At 32.5% G+C, this 18,401-nt stretch overlaps 2 protein-coding genes across 6 annotated transcripts in view; one reads left to right on the forward strand and one right to left on the reverse strand.

The window, feature by feature from the left end:
• The first annotated feature begins 430 nt into the window (after nucleotides 1-430).
• On the forward strand, nucleotides 431-7,277 carry LOC131044965 (ricin B-like lectin R40G3). Of its 3 annotated transcripts, none has more exons than XR_009105744.1 (3): nucleotides 431-1,116; nucleotides 2,470-3,035; nucleotides 6,532-7,277. XR_009105744.1 is itself a non-coding variant. In XM_057978462.1 (3 exons), the coding sequence occupies exons 1-3, from the start codon at nucleotides 1,108-1,110 to the stop codon at nucleotides 6,718-6,720; spliced, it is 267 nt and encodes an 88-aa protein (XP_057834445.1). In that variant the 5' UTR covers nucleotides 431-1,107; the 3' UTR covers nucleotides 6,721-7,277. The 3 variants fall into 3 exon arrangements, 1 of the variants encoding a protein (XP_057834445.1); XM_057978462.1 differs by lacking the exon at nucleotides 2,470-3,035 and adding an exon at nucleotides 1,257-1,325; XR_009105745.1 differs by lacking the exon at nucleotides 6,532-7,277 and having other exon boundaries at nucleotides 2,523-3,854.
• Nucleotides 3,899-18,401, reverse strand: part of LOC131044963 (protein DETOXIFICATION 27) — a 37,882-nt gene continuing 23,379 nt past the window's right edge. The window contains exons 2-10 of one of the 3 annotated variants that reach the window (XM_057978460.1): nucleotides 9,192-9,733; nucleotides 9,020-9,106; nucleotides 8,730-8,786; nucleotides 8,411-8,649; nucleotides 8,158-8,276; nucleotides 7,995-8,081; nucleotides 7,795-7,863; nucleotides 7,622-7,686; nucleotides 3,899-4,186 (exon numbers count right to left, since the gene is read on the reverse strand). In XM_057978460.1, coding sequence (XP_057834443.1) covers nucleotides 7,642-7,686; nucleotides 7,795-7,863; nucleotides 7,995-8,081; nucleotides 8,158-8,276; nucleotides 8,411-8,649; nucleotides 8,730-8,786; nucleotides 9,020-9,106; nucleotides 9,192-9,733 — 1,245 coding nt within the window. In that variant the 3' untranslated portion in view covers nucleotides 3,899-4,186; nucleotides 7,622-7,641. Of the gene's footprint in view, nucleotides 4,187-4,720; nucleotides 4,857-7,401; nucleotides 7,687-7,794; nucleotides 7,864-7,994; nucleotides 8,082-8,157; nucleotides 8,277-8,410; nucleotides 8,650-8,729; nucleotides 8,787-9,019; nucleotides 9,107-9,191; nucleotides 9,734-18,401 lie in introns of those variants that run through there. The other 2 variants (XM_057978459.2, XM_057978461.1) reach the window with 2 other exon arrangements.

Genomic DNA, 18,401 nt, shown 5'->3' on the forward strand with positions numbered 1-18,401 from the left:
CCTCAATTACCAACTTAAAAGAAACCATAAAACATGATAACTAAAGCCCACTAATAAATTTCATATGTACCAATAGCCGCCCACTTTGCCTTTGTAGTTACAATTTTTGGATTTTAATTGGAGGAGTTTAATTAAAGTTTTTATGCCTTTTTTGACATCACGTGCCAATTTGAAATTACCACTTTTTGACTTTTGTGTGGATAATGGATCCCACGACATACTTATTCTATCCAAAAGTACATATAAAAATAAAGAACAAAAAATGATCCAAAATGATTCAAAATCTGGAAGGCGGCTAAACTGGCTCCAAAAAAATTTATAAAACTCATATTAACTTTTCCATAAATTTTTGAAAAATCAAAGCAGCTGTTAAATCTACTGATCACGATGATCTTAATTTTTGAAAAATTTCATGTTATTAAAGTTTTCGTGTGCGATCTTAGAGCTAGTTTAACCGCAGCCTAAAATCTGTAGGTATGCCACGTTAGCTAATGAATAATGGCACTTCCCCTATAACTAGACATCCATTACTGAAATACCTAAACCCGAGTGGAAAAAAAATCGTGCAATACATAGATTCCCACTTTGTTATTTTTTGATTCTCTACAGCTGCGTTTTGGCCGTTTCTGTAATGAAGCCATCAGATTTGTGGAAGATGTTTATGTCGAGGTACAGGCAAGTGTTCATAAGAATTTTAAATACTATCTTTTATCTTTCTTAAATCGACTAATCCCAAATCCCATCTGATTAAACCGAAGTGTTACGGGGTTATTCTTCAACATTCATAGCGAAGGAGGGTTTCAGTATCTGGCAATGGAAATTGATGATTATAGTTTCTGTTGAAATGTCCTTGTACACGCTTCCGAAGCCTCCTTCCTCTTGCTCTTTTATTTCCCTTCAATTTATTTCTTTGTTTGATTGATGCAAAGATCAATTAAATTTTTAGGGCAATGAAAACCTTAGATGAGGATGCTTCGAAGTCTGTATAAAGACATTTAACAGAAATCGGGGAAAAGAAGGATTTGGGTTTCACGAAAGGGTATGTGAAAGCCTTTCAGTCACCGGCACGGATCTGTTAGATAAAGCGCCTGAGCGGAATGCAGCAGAATGGTAAAGGTATGCTATCTGTTTGACAAAATGTGCTTAGTTTCTTAGAGGACAATAATGGAAATTTGTTATGAAACAATTTCTTGCATTAGGCGAATGGTTTTGTTTTTGTCTTTTTGAACAATTTAGTTTATGCTATCCTTTTGCAGTCATATAATAAGAGGGATATGGATAATCTTGTCAATACGGTGATTGTTGATTGCAACTTTCCTGGAACGGTACACAGAATTTTACCGTCTTTCTTAGAATTTATTTTGACTGAAATTGTGTCTCTAAATTTTGATGACTGAACATAAACATATTATCTAAGTTTGTTTAATCAAAGAGATGACTGAATGCACCCACCTTCTTTTAAGTGATGATTTATTGGGATTCAGTTGTATTGAATAGTGATATCAGTTTTTAACAATTCATTATATTTTTTTATTGTTTTTAGATTCAATTGTGTGTTTATTTGTTTCAACATTTCAGAATGTGATTCATGATCAACATGTTAGAAAGTTCAGAAATGGAAAAATTATTTAAGATAATCTGATCTATCTGAATGGTGGTTTATATGAATCCATTTCTTATAATCATGAATATCTGGCACTCATAACATCTAAATAATGTTCAATTGTAAAACACTATAATGACTTCATACCACATTACTATGTTTAAAACATGTTTGACTATAGAATTTCCTCACGATCGATCATGCCTAGCTTGCTACCTCATTTTGCTACCCACCTTGGGTAAATATAATGAACATAACGAAACAGATAATTTAAACAGGCAAATTTGATTGTCAGACTTGCAGCATAAAATGTTCTAGCTCCTTAGACCCCTTTTGTGTTATATGATGTTCTATTGGGTAAGAAGGAACAACCCTCATCACAGACCGATATTATATGCATTCACCACATTTCTCATATGTTTGTTATAAGGGGATTGGAGAATCCTTTTCGTTTAAGAAGTCTTACTTCTTTGAGCTTCAAACCTTGTTCTATCTTGATCAAAAATAAAATGAGATTTGATATGCTTTTCATTTTATATAGACTTGAAATATTGATCTGGTAATTCATTTGGAAGTTCAAATGGTTTGATGTTTTTCGTTGACTATGTAATGGCAAACAAACCTTGATTTGATTTATTTTTCTGGGAAGTGTTATTAGTTCCTGCCTTTCAAGGAACTATTGTCGAGGGCATTCGTTATCTTTCCAATAGTTCCTATTATCTCCTGCCAATCACATTGCAGATATAAAATGTTTAGTTCCTGCAGTTTCTTAATTTGCAATGTTTAAGTTGTTTGATTTAAACAATTTTTAACCGAAATGCATAAATGAATGAATTCTATGGCTTCTCATTGGATTAAATTTTTAGAGCGATATACTTGCCTTCACATGGACGAGGCGGGCTTTGGCTGGTGCCTGTAGGGCTGGAGTGTTTGGCATTGTGTAGATGGCGGAGACGGACAAAGTGCAGAGCCCAATGCAAGAGAACTGTAAAGTAGTGCCGTCAAAACAGGGCAAGCAGTTGGCATTTGGAGCTGAGGCCATACGGCGTGGAGGTGAGTCTGCAGACAGATGGCTATGGAGGCTTTCGTTTTGGGCATGCAGGTGAGAGCAACTGTTGCTGTGCAGGTGGGAGATGGTAGTGTAAAATAATATTTATAAACACATGATGCAGTATTTTATTAGCATTGGCATTTACGACTGCACATGTAGCTTTGGCGGGGTTTTGTGGCGAGGAACAAGGGCTGTAGACAGATGGCTCTTAGGGTTTCTGTTTGCATGCAGGCCAGAGAACACGTTGCTACGCAGGTGGAAGATGATAGTGAAAGAATATTGATAAACGTATAATGCAACATTTTTAGCGTTCAGCTGTCCTGGAGCTCGACGTCGCCTTTTTACCTTCAGTGATTCTTCAGCGAAATCTTCTCTGTTCTGGTATTTGCGAAACCTGTTGAGCAAAACGTGTGTATAGATTATTTTTCTCTTTGTAGGCATCGATTCGATTGTTGAATATTTTATAAAGGGTTGTTGTTTGTTTGGCGGGTTGGGGTTTCAAATTCTTAATCATATTTGTGATACCCACTGCATATATTCAAGTTTTGGCCATCTGTGTTGTATGTTTGTGACGATATAGTTGGCATTTCAATTTATTTTTTTAATCAATCTGCTAAGTTGTTTTTAAAACCCTTTTCTCGAATCCATTCAAACATGAAATCCTTTTTTTGGGTTAAAATGATGCTCTCTTTCTGCAGCTTCTTTGGGGTCGCTTGCTTGAATAATAGCAATATTCTCAATCTTATCTAGGTTCAATGCAGATTCTAGTTGTTGAATCATCCTAGTTGAAAACAATTATCTGAAATTGCAGAGTCTGGTTATTCTAGTTTTTGAACAGTTTCAACCGTATCTTCTAGTTGTTTTAACTGTCTCTAGTTTCGAATGATTATCTGAAATTGCAGATTCTAGTTTATGGTAATGCAAAAACAACTAGGCTAAAATATGCGGCTCTGATTTAGAAGTCCGACTCGACCGTTAGTTTGCTCATTCTTAAGCCCCTGTAGAGTGATCTCTCTGCATACAGAGCCCCATTTGCATAAATAACAGGGGGTCATTAGAATGACAAGCATTAAAGGGTTTTTGACAAATTTTGACTTGACAATTATGAAGACATGTAATTCTGAGAAGTACTGTCCTATTGGATTAGAGACTACCAAGATGCCCATAATTCACAAGGGATTTGTAACAAAATCTTCACCAGGCAAGTCTTTGAAACAGTTGCAAGAACAAGGGTAGAAGAAGAATTCATAAACATAGGTGGGTTGAATATTTTTTTATCAACAGGCTAAAATTGGCAGGTTCAAGTTGCATGATTTGAGTATTAGTATCTTTTGGAGTGCTGAGGCTTGTGGAATTTTCTCCACCCGTGATGGAGTAGATCACGATCCTGGTTTCATTCGAGGAAAGAACTGATTTTAGTTGGTTAACAATATCCAGATCCCTTGTTGTTTGATCCAGATCATGCATAATATGGATAGAGTTATACTTTGTCTTCCCAATATGAACAAGATGATGTAGATAGGCTTCTGCCCCTGCAACAATCACCAAATAAAAGTAAACAAATAATTTGCCCTGCAAATCAACTAATCAAAAGTACCCTGTCCAATGATTCATATTCAAGACCGTAAACATTTTTATTAGGACTTGCAGAAAACTAAATCAAAATAAAACATGTTCACGTTATGCCCAAAGAAGATACAGATATATTCCTGTTATTCAAAAGCAAAATCAACATTGAAATGGAGTACATAGCACAACACACGTAGGATGGTAGAAATGTCTCCAACACTACTTAAATCATCATATCTAAATAAATGTAAGTCTCTACCAAAGCTTTTTTTCTAGCCCACTGATTCTCAACTTGCAGACAAGAGAAACGCCTTTGTTTATGTTTATGTTGATCATTCTTTATGATTTCAAGAAAAGGCAATTCAGTAGACTGACAATCTGGATGATAGCAAGATAAGCCTTCGATTTAGTGGTTTAACATATACCAATTAATTGTCATCATGCACTACACAGAAGCAGTATGAATGCTCTACCCAAATATATGAAAATTTGAGCCAGAGAAAATATGTGATAGATATAAATTTATGTATAATTCATCAAGCACATTATATGGCATTTGCACATGCAATGTCACTGTAAAGTGTGACTTTTGAATGTAACATTAAGCTCCAGCGGACGCTTGTAGTCAATAAGCTGTCAAAAAGTTAGACATTAGAGTAGTTGAAATAGAAAACCTGACCAGAAACTTAGCCACCTCTTATATTATTTCCAAGATTTATGAAATTTTGATTAAAGGATGGAACTTATGTTTGAGTAGCTAGACTGAGTGTTTATAACTAAAAGCGTCAACTTGAATCTGCATAAAGAAATATGCTAAAGTGGCTGATGCACGTAAAATGATTTTTTGTAGATACCAGAAGCAGGAGCAAGATTGAATCAAAATGAAACCACAACTTGAAAAAAAATAACACATACAACTTGTATATCATTAAATTCTGGTAAGGCTAATCTAATTAGCATTGTCAACTAATGCAAGTTCAAGGAAGTCTAACGAAATAAACTAAATATGTTACATGCAAAATCAATTTGACAGTTTCAACTCTGACTGTAAAAGTCCTGTGAAAGTTATTGAAACTTCACTAGAGTGAAACTTAAAGAGAGTCTGTTTTGACTGACATGCCGGTTTCAAACCAAAGAATAGTATTTAACTTCATCTAATTGATGATGGACAAGAGACATTAACTCTACATGGTGGTTGCAGTCCTTGGATACAAGAAAAATAATTAGGTGGATGAAACCTAGTTGAATATATTTGATGCCATTCATAGGTGCAGGCTACAGCCTTAGTCCTATTAATATTGCAAGTTATTTTTTATTGCTAGATCTAATTTGGGGACCTTAAAATTTCTTCTTTTTCTCTCCTAGCATTTCACTATGAAATATATTCTACTTGTTCTTGACTGTGGTGTATTCTAAAATAGCTAGAAAAGTGTTTTTGGTTTAAAGAGTCCTGTTGCAAGCTCATTTGCAAGCCTTATATTTTACTTACACTTTTAATAGAATTTTGAAATTGGTTAAACTTTTACTTGAAGTGGAAGAATTGAAAAGATTGTTATCATTTACTTCAGAAAGGAAAATAAAATGGATTCAAACACTTAATGAATCTCCTAGCTTTTTATGTATGTGATCTATTTTGTTATTCTACATGTGGTCTAGTTTCTCATTCAGCATAATGGATTCAACTACGTTAAATTTGGTTTCCACCATTTGCTGGTTATTGCAATTGAATAAATAATCTTAAGCTATCATAGCAGCTTGTACATCTCTCATTACTAGCTAAGTTATTCACATTTATGTTTTCCATTTTAACAATTTATACATATCTTGTGTTAGAGAAGAGACGGATATAGTTGATTATCAATTAACTACCAACATTCTTGCCTACATTTTTATTTCTAAGGTTGATATTTCTTAAATGGGCGTCCATAGTCTTTTCTAAGACTCCCCTGTAAACAGAAGAAAGGAGAATGATAGTAACAATTGTGGTATTTATCTTTTTCACCTACCAATTGCCTCTTACTTCCCTCACACGATTCCACAACCCTTAAACATGGAGATGAAGAGTGGCACCAGGTAAAACCATTGGTATTTATGCACGTGTTTGTATTGATTCTCTAAGAGCCAAGTAGTCAGGGTAGCATTATGTTTTCTTTTCTGTTGATGTTCTAGATGGTAATAATAATTTTGTGTTTGCTAATCCCTCTTGATAGTACAGAAGCATGTGGGGAAATTGAAAGAACTGATAGTTACCATTGCTGGAATTTTTTGTGGATTGTGTTCTGACCTCTCCTAAATGGTATTTGGGCAGATATACTTGGCAAATTACAGCCACAGTGAGTTGGACGAATCATTTCTCTGGAGCCTAAGTCCAAATGTTGGGTATGGGTATCGATGCCTTAGTCCGCTGAACAGCATCCATGTAAATATGGATGCAAAACAAACTGACAGTGAAGCTGATGGAATCTATGATGGAAATGATCTCATTCTCTTATCTTAAAATTTATATACTAGTCTTTAAAAAAATGGAATTTACCTAACTATTATCACATAGCCATTAGAACTATATCAATTCCCCTGTTTTCTAAACTAAAACTGCACTGCCAGCATTTGGCAGGAACTTCGCTGCACTACAGCTCTTGTTTATTTGTTTGTTTGGGAACTTCAATAGTAAGCCCTTTTTCTGTAAGAATTGATCGATTCTGCCTCTGCAAATTGCCCATTTGTGAAAATAAAAGTGAACCCAATGTAGACGGGTATACAAGGATCACTGTGAGATCAAGTTGTGTCCCAGCCTATTCAGACAACTTTTAGTTGTCAGCTTTTGCTAAGCAATATTTCCATAAAGTGATATTCTTTGGAGCTCAAAGTAGAAAGAAATGTGGTAGAATAAAGGCCATTTTTTGACAAGAGCTCTGATACAGCAAGACTACAGGCTTAAAACCGGCTATAAAATTAAAAAAAAAAAAGTGGGGACATGCCTGTGATAATAATTTATAATCTGATACGTTCCAAGTATCGCTAATAATATAAAGGAAAATGCCAAAATTTAAATGACTCTTGACTACTGTATATAATGCAATAGCATTTGCTGCTCTATATGCTCCAAATTCGTTCGGAGCAGTGGTAAATGTTCACATTAATTCAGGAAACTCTCCATAATCATATGTATAGCTATGTATAACTATAAATTTACAATATGCATACAGCCATCTGATACTATAGTAAATTTACAATATGCATACAGCCATCTGATACTATAGTTCTTTTTGCGTATGAAAGTTTATACTTATAAAATTTATTATTTAATAATTAAATGAGAGTTTTTTAAAAGATCCTTTAGTAATTATTGTTCATCTTTTACATTGGTCTTGCTTGTCAAAACGCTAACTGTATCTTACTATCTTGCGATGTCAATTTGTCATCTACTTTGTTCTACTGCACCATCCTCCAAATTCGCAACACCCTGTCAAATGAACATAAATATTCTGCATTAGACCAACTTATTTACGAAAAAATAAGAGTTACTCATTGAATAGACTAAAAATGCATTTTCACTTGAAAATAAGCTCACATGATTGTTCTTTTCATTTTGAGGCTTCACAGAGGACCATTTCTTCAATTTATTTTCTATATTTTTTGCCTACAAATGAAGAAAACATGTTAGTTGAAAGAGATAATTTCTCAAATATTAACCTTGGTTTTATGAAGGAAATATAAATAAAATTCAGTGAACTATTATCGTCTAATAAATAGTTAAAAAAAGTGACTTACTTCCATATCCCAATCTACTCGCCATGTGATAAACATTAATGCTAAGGTTTGGACTCCAGTCCCACATATCATTCCCAACCATATTCCCTAAAAATAAATAATAAATATTATAACAAGTTATTACATAGATCCACAATTAATTTTACCATGAATTCCTACTCACCGTGACTCCAAAATTAAATAGATAACCAAGAATCATGCCTAGAGGAACACCGATTATATAGTAGCATCCAATGTTTATATATGCTACAAAAGCTTGCCAACCCAATCCCACAGCAACACCTGAAATAATCCAACAAATAAAATGATGCTGAGTTATTAGAAAAAAAATGGTCTTTTCTTGAAGATAATGAAGACAAACTATAAAAAAAAATTGGAACATAGATGAAGATATATAAGATTTTGACATTTCTCACCTAGAAGAACTGGTTGTATGCTATTTAGTAGAATAGTGAATGCTAGTAATATTAGTAATTTATAAACAGCCTTTTGTATGATAATAGTGTCTGTGAAAACTTGAGCCAAATCACTACGCAAGGCCAAAATAAGAACTAGGAGCACAAGTCCTATAATTGTGGAGTTTATGACAGAGACAATCACTGCAAATTTGGCCTCCTCAGGCCTCCCTGCTCCAAGTTCATTTGCAACTCTCACACTACATATACAAAACACTTTGTTAGATTAAAGAAGAATAAGTTTTATCATACAATATTGTGATTAAAATTGTATATACACCTGATTGAAGCAAGAAAACCAAGTGGAATGGCCATCTCCCATGAATTGATGTTTAAGCTACACCAAAAAAAAAATATTAGTAGATTTAAAGAAATTCAAAGAAGTGTTCAAACATGTATACATGTCTAAACATTTAAAGAAATTCAAAGAAGTGTTCAAACATGTATACATGTTTAGAGATTATCTATTGACCAAGTTTCTAGTAAAGTAAATCATTTACAATCAAGAATTATGTAGTTGCAATGTTATATACTTTTTGTTTTCAAATAATTTATATTTCTACATCTTACCAAATAGAAAGCGAATCAACAGCAACTTCTACATCTTTTATATTTCCTGTGAGTAGAACTAGTAATCTATAATACCAAATCTCTAACCTGTCAAGGAAAAGCATTCAAAATTTTAATGGTTATAATCAAAACTTATTGAGAAATTAAAAATTAAAAATAAAAGAAAACTCACCAAATCATGACACCAGAAGCCACAGATAGCTTTAGAAAGGGCCAAATATCTTCAAATGCTTCCATTGAGTATCCAGTCCATGCATCCGGACACCACCCACATGTAACATATACATATTGAACAATCACAGGAGTCCACCATCCTACATTTAAGGAAATAAGAGCGCCCTCAAGGCCCATACTCCATTTGGACACAAAGAGCCAACATGAGAGAACATTGAATACAACCCCAAGTGCTGATGACCATGCAGTTACAAAATTCTTTGATTGTGATTGCAAAAATCTATTAAGAGTGAAAAATAATACGAAACAGAAGAGCATAGGAATACACCACAAAGATACTTTGCCCGATAACTTTGCAATATCATCAGGTTGGCCACATAACTTTAAGATAGGTGTGGTAAAGAAATAGAAGGGTGTAAGAGCCACTGTGCTACTAGAGAGAATAATCCAAGAGCGTTGCATATAAATTCCAAGTATCTCTTGTCTTTGTGCACCATAAGCTTGTCCACATAATGTACCAAGAGCTGTACCCATTCCTATCTACACCAAAAAAATGTCAAGTGATGACTAAAACTAAAGAAAATGTATTTGGATAAATTAGTTTTCAAATTCAATATTATATCTCATAATTGAAGAGTTATAATTTTTTTTTTATAATAGTGTCTATATTACAATTCATAAAATAGTGTTGCATGTATTCACAAAAACAAGGTGGGTGCAAAAATGTCGCATATTTAACTATTACAACATATATACAAAATTATTTGAAAGTTATAAAATCTAAGGAACCATCACTTGGATATGGACATGAGTTCATTGTAGAACCGAGAGGAGACTATTCTTGGAGAGTCATTATGACTTGGTGTATCCTAATGAGAAATCTCTTTCCCCATTCTTTTGTCTAATTTAAATGAAGAATCATTTGAGAGCTATTCCCAATTTATTTTCAAATGCACTATTTTTCATGCTTTTTCTTTGTATGGATATGCATGGATCTTGAGCTATGCTTGTTAGTTTTGGAGGGTTAATTTGAGGAGTGTTTGGCATATTTATCTCCTTGTGCATATAATTTTTATTTATAATGTCATTTATAAGGATTTTTGGAGATGTTATTGCTAGGATAATTTCTTAGTTTAGAAAATGGATTTATGTTTGATCTTACATGGTCTAAGAGAGGCTTACATTCATGTTGGCTACATGAGATACACATGTTTTTAAGGGCTTTTAGTTTTGAAGGAAGTATAACTTGGCATAGCCTAGCACTTTGAGGTGTTGGTAGGATATGTTATGTAATATGATTTGCATGTTCTATCTCTTTATTCTATGGATACTTCTTGGAGGTTTAGGTTCACATGGTTTGGTGCAAAGAACTTGGGAGACTTAAGGTAACTAGTTGCGAGGGAGTATGTGGTAGTTTTTATTGCATGATTTGTGATTGTTCTTTGTTAGTACATGGTCTTGATTATTAGCTACACCTTAGTTTTAGTGTTGATTGGTAGACTTGGATATGTCTTGCTCTATTTTTATATTTGACATTACTCACGCAATGGGAGTTTCTAGTTATGCATGTTCTCCATTAATAAGTTTTATATAAGGATCTTGTAATTCTAGTTTATGGGCTGGATATGTCAATGGTATGAGTTATACTAATAGTTTTGAATGCCTTTAGAGGTATGGAAAGTTGAATGTATTAGCATTTACTGTGATTTCTATTATGTTCATGTGAGTTGTTTCCTTGTAAATAACTTAAAGCTTTTGTTATCACTCATATTTTATGTTTGTGTTCTTTGGATTTGTGTATCTTCACCTTAGCTTGAACTCCTTTCTTTCATATATGACATGTTGGAGGATGAGAGGTGTTCTTTATTAATATGACGACCACCTTGGATGTTTTTTATTAAGCCTTGGATGTTAGGTATCTTGATAGAGTATGAGAGCATATTGGATATTCATGTTTTATGGATGACTAACATAATTTATTATATCGATTGAATCTTATGCAATTTATACAAAAATAGAAAAATGTTAGGAAAAAGGGTGTTGTACACCTTGCTCAAGAAAATAATTATTTTAACCATATTTGTGGTGCATATTTGAAAATGTGTTTAGACACATTAAATATTTATTTGGGTTCACTTGTAAGTTGCACATATAATTTTTTTTAATATTGGTGAAACTTACCAAAAAGTAAATATTGGGGTCAATAGTTTTGTGCTCAACATGGTTTTGAGACACAAGGTCCAACCAATACCACTAAGTGGCTTTGCGTGAGCTTGAATCTATAAAATCAAGCACATGTTTGGTGGTAAAGCTTGGTTGTCACTTGTATTGAGCTCTCTATAGAGTACATATTTAATCATATAATGGGATGTGTGGTTATATGGTTACTTATTATGACTAGACACATGTAGGATGCATCAAGGAGTTTAATGTGTTAAAAGTATTCATGCAAGCTTTGTAAGTGTATTGTAATATTTCATTGTTGAATAAAAAATTGTATGTGGATGCTTCTAGAGGTTTAATTTCTCCATAATGAGAGGATTTTATACGGAATATCTTCTGTAATATTGTGGCATATATATATATATATATCTTTTTATCTTTGATGTTTGTGTTTTCCCTTGCTTTACCTTACCCAAAAAACTCAAAATGCAAATGTCCAAACTCTGGCTTAGTATCTAGATCTTTTAAGCGCTCTACCTTGTAAATCACCTAAATGGGTATTTATTATTCAAATTTGGTAAATATTGGATCAAAACCAGCCAAGTTATGTCCAGTCAAATCTTTCAATTGTTCTAGGAACTACTATCGATATTAACAATGATTCCTAGAATAGTCAAAATTACCAACAATGCTTCTTATTCCTAGTGGAGACCTGATCACCAACAAAGGAAGAATTTAGATTTTGAGGGCAAAAATGACCAAGGAAAATTGGTCTACAATTCAAGTAGTTCAAGGAATTGCTACCATGGATAACTTTAAGAAACCCGACCTCAAAAAACCATATAAAACTAGGCAAATATTTCATTTTTTTCAAAAACTTTCAAACAAATATTAATTTCTATTGACGAATCTCTCCATTTTTTTGAAAAAAATATTCATTTTATTGGCAATTTTTTTAAAATAAAAATTATTTGTAGAAAATATTTGCAAATCTCATACAACAATAAGAAAATGCATTAACCATTATGATGAATCCTTCCATTAAAAAAAAATAAAAATTCTTATAGAAAATTATTGGCCTAAAGGTGGAAATCATTGATGGTTTAAGGGGTAGACACTAATATTTAGTTGCTACCATTAATTTAGATTATAATATAGCAACTCTCATTATATTTTATGAGATAAGTGTACTTATATTTTGTAATTATAATAGGGCCAAAATTTTCTTGAAGACCATTGATTTCCATTGAGATCAACAATCCAAAAAATATTTCAGCCCCCATAAGCATTATAAATCAAATAGGTACATCTTTACCTCATTAAATACAATTAGGATCAGTAGATTATATTTTAAATTAATGGCGACAACTAAAGATTGGTGATATGATAGTAAAGTAACTAATAATTATGATATATTACTGGTGAATTAATTTAGATATCTACATAACTTGTAAAATCTAGGCAAATCTAATCTAATAATGTATTGAATATTGTGGCTAATCTTTGAGTTAATTTTTTTAATAAAATAATTTATTTGGCGATTTAAGTAATACTGAAATAAATTTTGTTCAAATATGGTAATTTAGGTTTCCTTAAATCTTGAATTATTAGCCAAATTTGGATTCCCAAAATTCAATTATTGGCCACTAAAAAAATCACTCATTGCTAGAACTATTGACATGGTTTTGAGATTTGTGTAAGGGTTTGACTGTGAAAAAATAAGCAAGAGGAATAAAAAGCTGCAAAGGAGAGTTCATACCATGATGACATCAACTTTCAATTTCTGCTATCATCATTTGTACATGCTGGCATCTTCTCATCCAAGCCATTTTTGCTTTATAGTAACATCATGCTACAATCATCATTAGTATGTGTTGATGTCAACACTAGGTTTCATGTGAGCAAGGGTAAAAATTATAAGACAAAGATGACATTAGAATGTTCTTCCCAACCACATATTAGATTTGTTCTCTGCAAGTGTCAAATTTTGTAGGTGGTGGATAGGGTTTTCCTTTCAGTATGTTTCTCTCTCCTTCTAGAGTGGACCATTGTGTTTTATATTCTTTATAATTGTAACTATATTTCAAGCCTTAGATTCATTAAAATTTACTAGCTTGACCTTTCCTTGTATCTATCACTAAATAAAGTATTTACCTTTGTGCATAAATAGGCGTTTGTTGTTATTGTTAGTTTATATGATGTGTTAGAATTATTTGTAGATTTTACCATGAATTATTCTCCTTCCTCTTAGTATTAATCCTTAACCTACGTTCAAATCATGAGCAAGGTTGCAATAAGGGACTATGTAAGCCTTTAGAAATTTTATTAATTCTTTGTGGTGTAATAAGCAAGAAGAACCAATCTAATCTTGGTGCATCACCTCTTTTCATTTCTATTCTCCTTCTCCATTTCCCTAGTAAGTCTAAATAGGCTTATTTGCAGAATTTCCATTGTTGGGTTGGACCAACACTACTACACATAGATTAGACAAGGAACCCACCCTTAATTTGAAAACTTGGCTTCGTTTAACAAGGTCTCACACCATGAAGCCATTCCCATGTTTCACTGGGAAAATGGATTTGGTAAATAGATAAGGGTGCATTTTAAAATGACAACATACACTATCTCTATTTTTCCAATATAAGTCACCATTTGAAATAACATACTCGATGGCCTAGAGTTTTAGAGTCTTTTTTAGGTTCTCAATCAAATTCTATATACAAATCATATGTTGCATGTATTGTATTATATCCTATACCAAGGAGAATTATTCAAATTACACTCTTGCAGATGGTTTTCCTCTTCCAAAGAGTTGACTTAAATAACCTCCAAATTAGATTCATCCATGAATTTAGCTAGTCTTTGTCCTGTAGCCAACTTAGTGATTTTGATATCAATATTAAACTCCTAAGTATTTCAACAAATCCCTCCAATTCGAAAAAAACTAGTATGAATCCATGGAGAAATGAGTGTATGCTCTAGTTAAAATAGTAAAGAATTTTAGACCTTACTTGGCAGGGGCTAGGATTATTACATGCATTCCTCATGCCCATGAAAATATATATTTACACAATAGGTTATTGAAAGAAGATGAATCTCTATTAAAAAATTTTAGGAGTTCAATATTGATATCAAAACCACTAAGTTGGTTATAGGACAAAGAATAGCTAAAGTAATGGATGAATCTAATTTGGAGGCTATTTAAGTCAACTCTTTTTATACAACAAAATAACAACAATTGCATGGAATGATTTAAAAGAAATAAATGAAATGGCTTGGAAAAATCAAGTGATTTCAACACAAGTCTATTTAATTTCCTCTTTTATGCTTGGAAAGCTTCAATAGGCTACTTAATCCAAGATATGGTTTTTGAACCTTCTTTAGAATTTTGGAAATAGCCCTAGTCTTCTTTGCAAAATTAGCAACAAATCTTTTGACAAATTTAATCTATCTAAAATATAATCGTATACCTTTAACATCCTTTTGCTATGGTATCTTGTCTATTGCAACTACTCTTTCAAGGTAAATTATAATATCTTCCTTAGAGATAATATTACCCAATATTTTGTATAGCCTGAGTTGGCTTTGTGGTGGAGAACTTGTGCTCTTGAAAGAGAGGTCATAAGTTCAAACCCAACAAGGGGGTAGGGTATGTACACCTGAATGACTTTGGCCGATTACCAATCAAAAAAATATTACCCAATATTTTTTCCTTTGTTTATCTAAACATATATTTATTTGGGTTGAGAGAGATTCCAAACTTTAAGAGTTTAGAGAAAATCTTTTCCAAGTACATCAATCATTTTCCTCCTTAATTAAGGTAGTCAATTCATCTTGATAAAAATCATTATATCAATTAGATCTGATAAGACAACATCCATGGCTCTTTGGAAATTGGTGCTGGCATTTGTTAAGGAAAAATTCATCTGGACATAAAAGTATGAGCCCAAAGGTGAGAAAGTTGTCTTATACTATTTTGTTTCTTTATCTTTCATCTGGTTATAACTTGAAAAACCATCCATTATAGATAGCAGGTCAACTAGTCACCTTCGATAACATAGCTTCCATTTTTGGTAGAGGATAATTATCCTTTAGGGATGACACATTCAAATTCTTGAAATCCACACATAGTCTAATGTCTCCATTCTTCTTCCTAATATGAACTAGATGAGAAACCCAAGTATAATGTGTAATTGGCATTATTATTCTACCATCCTTGAGTTATATCAACTCTTGCTACATTTTTGATGTTAGGGTAGGGCTTATAGGTCTCTATTTATGTCTAAATGGCTTGGCTTCATGCTTAAGAAAAATCTCATGCTAGAATAAATTCTCTATACTTTTAAATCATCATAATATCACACAAAAACACTTATATTTTCTTAACAAAGAAATGAGCATATATCTTACCTTAGGGTTGATCTTCTCAATAAATAGAGATTCTATGGCTATGCACTTGTGCCAAGATTGATATATTCTAGGTCCATTTTATGCATAGTGTCTAGTTTAGTTATATTTCTATTAGAACCATTAAAAGTTATTTCTAATGCTACTAGTCCCTTTGGAAGTTTGTTTTGATCTATATAACCTCATTTCCAAAGACAATAGATTTTCCACAAATAACTTCAACAATTTTTTGTAAATTAATCTCCTAGTTATGATATTTAACTACACAATATAAGAACTTAATCATGTCTTGACCATCATAAAAAAAACTTTCCAATAACACACATTTTATAGGAATAGAAGGTCTAGTTACTAGTCCCTCCTTGGAGATCCTAGATAAAGTGATATCTTTTGACCTTATGGCCATGTTAGCAAGAAATTAAACCATGAATGAAGTGGGAGGTAGGAGAGAAAGGAGGTGGGGAATGATCCATTAATATTCTATTTGTTGATTGAGCTTAGATGGGTAGGAGAAAAGTAATCAAATAATTAATTGGTGTCCTACATAGTATCTTTATATTGTTTAAGCCTTTTATTCCTAGAAGCATATTTTTCTATAACCTAGGAGGTAAGAAAATTTGAATCCCCTAGAACCTTAAGATTTTTTATACCAAGATTTAAATCCATAATAATCCTAATGGTAAGGTTTCATGCTCAAGTATATTGTTGATACATTACAATAGTATTGAGAAATAAAATTTGAAGGACTTACCAGTTGGTGAAACAAGTATCACCCCAACCCTTGATCCTTCTTTAGAACATGCACCATCAAAGTGCATTGACCATATACCATTTTCATCATTGATCACTTGAACATATTTGGATAGAGAAATTTTTTTCTCTTGTTCAGGTCAGGAAACCTCAACCCCAAAGTTGTCAATGTCAGTGTCAATAAAGCAAACATATTCAACAAGCTCTAGATATTTTACAAGGGTGAAATATCCTTTCTCTCTATCTAACTATACATATTATCCATTAATGGAGATAAGAGACTATGATGAATCCATTTTTTATGTTCCCTCCAATCACTGTAGACCATCTTCTAGATTATAGGATCCCATAATGAGGTGGGATGCCAACAACTATCATGTTCATGCTATATATCAACCAAATTGAATTAAACATATTCTAGAATTTCAATAATAGGAACCTCCCTTGAATCCATAATTTTCTTTCCATATACTTTAATGACTTGTAAACCAAGTTGTTTCATAATTGACTTTGAGTTCATTACATTGTTTGAAGCCCTAGAGTCAATCATGCAATTTTAAACCAACATGCCATTTATCAAAATACTTACATAAAAAGGATTCACTTGGGATGAAAATTTGGTTGGTACAGTTCCCAAGTAAACTTTAAGAATTTCAAGATTGGTATCCTTTATATTAGTGCTAAATACATAATTCTTGGTCTTCATAGGTTAATCAATATCATTTACAACAATTGAAGAACTATAAATATCACATATCAGTGCCAAAGCCCTACCTTTATGGTCTTCAATCATAATTATTTCAAGTAAAGGCACTAAAACTTTGATTAGAGTCAACATTTGGGTGATATCCATTGAAATACATTTTGGTAAAGTGAAAATGGGAGCATTAGTCTAAATCGGTGGATTTAATTTCTCTTGTTGTTTTCACTATGACTTTTATAAATAGCTTTTAGAGACAGATGGATCATCTTTACAATTTTGAATCTTGCCTTTATTTTTTAGATGAGATGTCTCAACATGAGGTGCTTTGTATTTCCAACCCTTTCCTTTTACCTCATCACTTTTGGATTGGGTTGGATTATTTGTTTCATTTTGTTTCTCTTTGATGAAGATAGTACTTGTGTTACCTTGACTAGGAGTGCTCCCTTTACTTATAAAATTATAGTTGTTATTCACTTGAGTAGTTGTAGTAGCTATCAAGGCTCCGATTTATTCACATAACAATATTCTTAATTGAATTATGGGCTAATGGATTGAAAATAATGCACATGGTGAGATTCATCTTCACCATAAGAAAGTGTTTCTTATGATAATTATCTATGATATATCTTTTATCATCGATATTTGATTCCATACCACACTCATTTTATGAAGAATAATTATCAATCCTTGAGTACAATCCAATAGACATCATGGTGCTCATTATCTTGACCCATACCATTATTAATATCATTAAATTCATTAGCTGTATTAATTTAATCTTTAAGAGATTGAGCTACCATACATTGCAAAGGAGAATGAGGCAACTGCCAAGCAAGATACTACATATTTTCCTCTACAACGTTAGTACTAGGATGTTTAAGAGGATCAAGTGTTTCTTTGTTTGAAGACACTTTTCTATTATTATGCACAAGCTTTGCATTGTGTCATGTTGTATTATATGGTTGATCAAATAATTTTGGCATTTTTCCTTGCCTATTGTGACGTGACTCATTATGAGATAAGCCTTTCTCATTCTTATCTATTTTTTGCTCAATTAGTTTAAGTCACCCACGACCTTGTTTGATTTATCCTTTGATGTAGATATTTTTTTTTGTTGTTTTTCTTTATCACAAGTTAGAATATTTATGTACATTAGTTCTTTTGTGTAGTTTTCCTAATGCTCTT

The sequence above is a fragment of the Cryptomeria japonica genome, chromosome 1 (assembly GCF_030272615.1).
Source record: "Cryptomeria japonica chromosome 1, Sugi_1.0, whole genome shotgun sequence".
NCBI lineage: Eukaryota > Viridiplantae > Streptophyta > Pinopsida > Cupressales > Cupressaceae > Cryptomeria > Cryptomeria japonica.

Excerpts from the sequence above, each read along its gene's own strand:
- LOC131044965 (XM_057978462.1), top strand. Across the intron at positions 1,326-6,531 it reads ATTGCAACTTTCCTGGAACG|ATATACTTGGCAAATTACAG; the intron begins GTACACAGAATT and ends GTATTTGGGCAG.